This window comes from Mya arenaria, chromosome 13 (genome assembly GCF_026914265.1).
Source record: "Mya arenaria isolate MELC-2E11 chromosome 13, ASM2691426v1".
Lineage (NCBI taxonomy): Eukaryota > Metazoa > Mollusca > Bivalvia > Myida > Myidae > Mya > Mya arenaria.
In genome coordinates, this window is record NC_069134.1 from 47,516,540 (window position 1) to 47,522,127 (window position 5,588).

The following is a 5,588-nucleotide window of genomic DNA, read 5'->3' on the forward strand; positions in this document are numbered from 1 at the left end:
GTGCCAACTACATCTGGCACCTTTGACTTCTTGTAGCAATTATCATTAACAGTGCCAACTACATCTGGCTCGTTTGACTTCTTGTAGCAATTATCATCAATTATCATTAACAGTGCCAACTACATCTGGCACCTTTGACTTCTTGTAGCAATTATCATCAATTATCATTAACAGTGCCAACTACATCTGGCACCTTTGACTTCTTGTAGCAATTATCATTAATTATCTTTATCAGTGCCAACTACAACTAGCACGTTAGACTTCTTGTAGCAATTCTCATTAACAGAGCCAACTAGAGCTATCACGTTTTACCCTTTCACATATTTAGAGCTTGTACATTTTTAAAAGCGCACACATCTTGTTTGTGTAGATTCCATAACCTTCACACGTTTGCAACATGAACTTGCATGGTCATTATAGTTAGACTAGGTAGAATGAACAATTATCGCGGAAAATTTAATTTCATTTGCTTTTTCTTCTTTAAACTGTTGAAATTGTAAGTTGGCTCCTTTTACCTTTGAACCATCTGGTCGTAGCATTGGAGTTTAAAATACCAAAATAAACTTGTGTTTGGCTGGCAGTTTTAAAGCGGTTACCTCAACATTTCTCAATAAAGATATTTAAATGTACGAGATATAAGATGCAATCTGTTTTCGTTGAACTGTGGCGTTGTGTGTGTCTCAGTGCGAGTCCAGAAGAAGTTATCCTTACTCTAAAGAATGTCATTGTAAAAGTGATGCTTACTGGACTTGGCCATGGTGTTTCTTTTATTTTTGATAATGAAGAGCTTTCCCAGTTTTAACACAACTGAGAAAGTCAAACGTTTGCGTCCGTGTAGATGTATGGTGTTTTACAGGTAACACTAGCGTTATTGTCATATAGTCATGTGAAAGGTATACAGTCTGTATATAGAACCCATTAATCGTGAATACATGGTAGTGAATACAGACAATGGGAAGATAAAAGAAATCAGAAGCCTAATCTTAACCCAAACCCAATACTTGATTCCAGTTTCTCTTGATTGCAAACTTTTAAACACTAATCAAAGAACGGTTTGGCTTGTAGACAAACCATCAACCGACCAAGGTTTACTCAATTTCGTTATAACCACAACACTCTACAACAAACGTAAATGATGAACATAGATTTATTGAGAAGATTAAGGACGGAGACCAATACAAATGCAATGTCAATGTCAATGTGAAATGGAGCATACTCTCAATTCCACGCACTTCTTTCGGCTGGATTTCTTCATTAATAGCCATCTGTAAAAACAACAACAGCACATTAGTTACAGCATGCTGTTTGTCTAACTTAAGTGTTTTGAAGTTAAATACTATTCAAACCATACGCTTTAAGACTATAAGTATCTTCCATATGGCCGAGAGTGTAAGATAGGTTCATTCCGACCCGAGCGTAGGGTGCTTTTGCGGAAACGAGGTTTACCGAGTTTCCGCAAAACACCCTGCGCGAGGGTCTGGATGAACCTATCTTACACGAGCGGCTATGGTAGATGCTTTTTCTCCCACCTCAGTTTAACAAAATTAGGAAATTGTATTTTTTTGCTAGAACGCTTTTGTGCTTAGTGAACATATTACGTATGGATATGCGATAATTCGTGGTTGTCATGGATATGCGCGCAGTGATTCAGATTATATTAATAGTCAAATCGGTCTTTAAATAGTTCTAAGGAGAGTGAAGAATTATTTCTTAAAAGGTGCGTGAAAACTGTTTTATGGTGATATTTGAAGCGAGAAATAATTAATTAGCGTTCTAAATATTGCCACAAGACAAGATTTCCGTGATGCTACAGACGACAGTCTTCAACAAGGGAGGTAATTACAATGTACGTGGTGACCATTAAAAAGGAGTTCCATACGGGCATTTTATATTCGCCCGTGGGCAAGATAAGAATTTCTAGTGGTTAAATTATTGGATCTACTTATCTGAGGTGGGAGAAATTATTGTCCATTATTATGAAAGAGAGAAAATATTTCACTTTAGGGCATTAAGTCCAATCCTGACTCTACATGTACCATGTTAGATAAAAGTAGTACAAATGCATTCATGCGTGTAACATGTGTAAAAAGCTCTAACTTAATGTGTTCTAAGCCTTCGTATAGCCTAATCTTATTCTATATTATTTTATATTGCATGGAAATAAACTTAAAATGTTTAAGCAAAAACTCAACATACATGATCGGTGTCCATATGAACCAGAACCACCATAATGAGATCCATAAACGCCATGGCGACCATACATTGAGTTACTTCCGTGACCGTATTGCCTGTATCCGCCATAACGTCTTCCGTATCCACTGTAAAGTGATCCGAGTCCGTATCCTCCATGACGACTTCCGTATCCACTATAAAGTGATCCGTGTCCGTGTCCATAACGGGCTCCGTATCCTCTATAAAGTGATCCGTGTCCGTATCCTCCATAATGACTTCCGTATCCACCATAAAGCGACCCTTGTCCGTATCCTCCATAGAGACTTCCGTATCTTCCATAAAGCGACCCTTGTCCGTATCCACCATACTGTGATCCATATCCACTACCATAAAGTGATCCGTATCCACCATAGCGTGATCCATATCTCCCCAAATGGGAACCATATCCTCTACCTAATCCACCATAAAGTGATCCGTATCCCCCATAGAGTGATCCATATACGCTGCTGTATCCGCCAAGTCTTCTACCGTGTCCTCCACTATAATATGATCCTTGTTGGATGGCCTGCACGGCTACCAGACCCAGAATAACGACATGAATAAGACCTGTGATCTGCATGTTTGGACCTGTAATATCGTCAGAAATATTACACTTTTACAAACAACGAACTTCACTTAACAAGATAAATCTGCTTCACCAGTCAAATGAGTACTTAAATACTAAGCACATTCATTTTGTTACTCGGTAGAAGATATACCAAACAAATTGTCGAATTTGTTAAAGATATTTGATAAATGAGTGTTCGAAACTATAAATGGTATCCATATTTCTTTTCATGGAAGATGTTGACAGTGGTGTAATGTATTTCCTGTGAAAAACTTTCATATAAATATTTTAAACATACCTTAATTGCAAGTAGCAGTTATCAGTAATTATCATGTTAATTTATTGACTTTCCCAAAATCTTGCAATAAATATGTATGTGCATATCATATGGTGAAACATGAAAACAACAGTTTAACAGGTGCCTCTAGACACTGATGTTGTAACTCCAGATCTACTATTTCGCATGCCTTCACATCATGAGAAAAGAAACATACCTTGTTATTTTCTGATCCAAGTATCCAAAGTCGGAGCTGACCAAATATTTTGGATTGAACATGATTCCAGTCATCTTTTATACAAGATATGTGACCACAACAAAAGGAAGCAATGCCTACGTTAGCGTCACGCAAAACAATTATTCATGCAATTTATTGATAGAAAACTAGAGTGATTAGCTACAGATTCGCCGTCGACCGCCAACGTCATCAGACGTATTATATAAATGATGTGAGTTGCCCCATGCCTCGTTGATTTTAGTGCCTTGACATCAGGTCATCGCACAATACACTAATAAATTCATACTTATGTACTTATAGCAACCTTCATTGCAGTGATATTTATGTATTGCCAATATTTCAGCAACTGTATGTTGATTAATTAATTCAGCACGATCTCATTATATAAACTGTTATGAGTTTATGGATTTTAATAAGATAAAGATTTAGAAAAGGAGACAAAAATACACATGTATAGCTCGCCTTTGGCCCCGTTTCATTAAAGGTAGTGCGTTTAATCACAAGTAGCCCAAAACAGTTGTATTTCATGTCTCAAAACTTAATACAGTAATTTGAAAATACAGCATTTTAAATTATCTTTTGCAAATGAGTGTACTAAACATTTGCTTAAAACGTATTCCAAACTTCGTGTTCATTGCGTCAGTTAGAAACATCTTTAGTTGTCGAAGTATGAAATGCAATAAACGAAGTGAATGTTTTGTAATATTTAGAAATGCGAAACGAGATCAATGAAAACAACATTACAGTATGTTGAACTATAATTACACCAACAGCCATAGTTAAGGCAGGAGTTCTTACATATGTAACGTGCGACGTCTCGATAAACACCAGATAGCCGAGCTTTCTGGCGTTATGAAACAAACACCAACAGATCCCTTCAGGGAAAAGCATGCTCGACCCTGCCGTCTACAGCGGACCGTTACATTACTTTCCCCTCCGAGAAGTCCCGAGTCTTGTTCTGGAGGCAACTCCGTTCCGGCAGTTGTCAATATCCCACCGCTGCCACCATTTGTAACGTGCAACGTCAAACAAACACCAACAGATCCCTTCAGGGAAAAGCATGCTCGACCCTGAAAAGGTCCACTGGTCTTTATATACACTAACTTCTCTATTCTCACATAGCCCGGGCTTTGCTAATTTGCATATTACCAACCAAGTTCACATCCGGTATGAACGTACTTCCGTTTTAACGGAACGTTATTATGAAAGCACATCCGCCGCCTACAGCGGGGGTTACACTAATCCGCCGCCTCCTGCAGACCGTTACACATATACTATACATATAATGTCGACGAAAAATAATACGTTATCTTTAAACTGACTGTTGCTTTGTTAGGCAAGTTTGCATTAATGGTTTAGGCAATTTTATAATGATTTAGGCTTATTGCCGAATTGTCCAAGGTAGGTTGTTGTCGAATGATTAAGGTAGTGTGAGTTGTTGTCGAATGATTAAGGTAATGAATATTGTTGTCGAATGATGAAGGCAATGTAGGTTGTTGTCGGGTGATTAAGGTAATGTGAGTTGTTGTCGAATGATTAGATAATGAATGTTGTTGTCGAATGCTTAAGGCAATGTAGGTTGTTGTAGAATGATTAAGGTAATGAATGTTGTTGTCGAATGGTTAAGGCAATGTAGGTTGTTGTAGAATGCTTAAGGCAATGTAGGTTGTTGTAGAATGCTTAAGGCAAGGTAGGTTGTTGTCGAATGGTTAAGGCAATGTAGGTTGTTGTAGAATGATTAAGGTAATGAATGTTGTTGTCGAATGATTAAGGTATTAATATTGTTGTCGAATGATTAAGGTAATGAATGTTGTTGTCGAATGGTTAAGGTAATGTAGGTTGTTGTCGAATGGTTAAGGCAATGTAGGTTGTTGTAGAATGATTAAGGTAATGAATGTTGTTGTCGAATGATTAAGGTAATGAATATTGTTGTCGAATGATTAAGGTAATGCATGTTGATGTCAAATGGTTAAGGTAATGTAGGTTGTTGTAGAATGATTAAGGCGATTGCTTTGTTAGGCAAGTTTGCATAATATATGTTTAGGCGATGTTATAATGCTTTAGGTTTATTGTCGAATTGTCCAATGTAGGTTGATGTCGAATGATAAAGGCAATGAAGGTTGTTGTTGTCGAATGTTGATATATATAAGTAAACTCATACACAGTTGTAATAGTTCCATAAAGTTTCTTGAAATAAAAAAGATGACAACTAAGATTAACATACAGAAGTTTATGGATTTTCTCTTTAGCAATGTTCAACAGCAAGTTGTTCAGTATCGTTTATGTATTCAATG

General features: G+C 37.1%; 1 protein-coding gene across 2 annotated transcripts; it reads right to left on the minus strand.

Moving 5' to 3' along the window:
• Window positions 1-1,172: 1,172 nt before the first annotated feature.
• Window positions 1,173-3,309, minus strand: LOC128213118 (keratin-associated protein 19-2-like). 2 transcript variants are annotated; one of them, XM_052918646.1, is made up of 3 exons: window positions 3,274-3,309; window positions 2,197-2,799; window positions 1,173-1,265 (listed from the first exon to the last, which is right to left on the minus strand). In XM_052918646.1, the coding sequence occupies exons 2-3, from the start codon at window positions 2,789-2,791 to the stop codon at window positions 1,255-1,257; spliced, it is 606 nt and encodes a 201-aa protein (XP_052774606.1). In that variant the 5' UTR covers window positions 2,792-2,799; window positions 3,274-3,309; the 3' UTR covers window positions 1,173-1,254. The 2 variants fall into 2 exon arrangements, with proteins under 2 accessions (XP_052774606.1, XP_052774607.1); XM_052918647.1 differs by lacking the exon at window positions 3,274-3,309 and adding an exon at window positions 3,078-3,207.
• Between the last annotated feature and the right edge of the window lie 2,279 nt (window positions 3,310-5,588).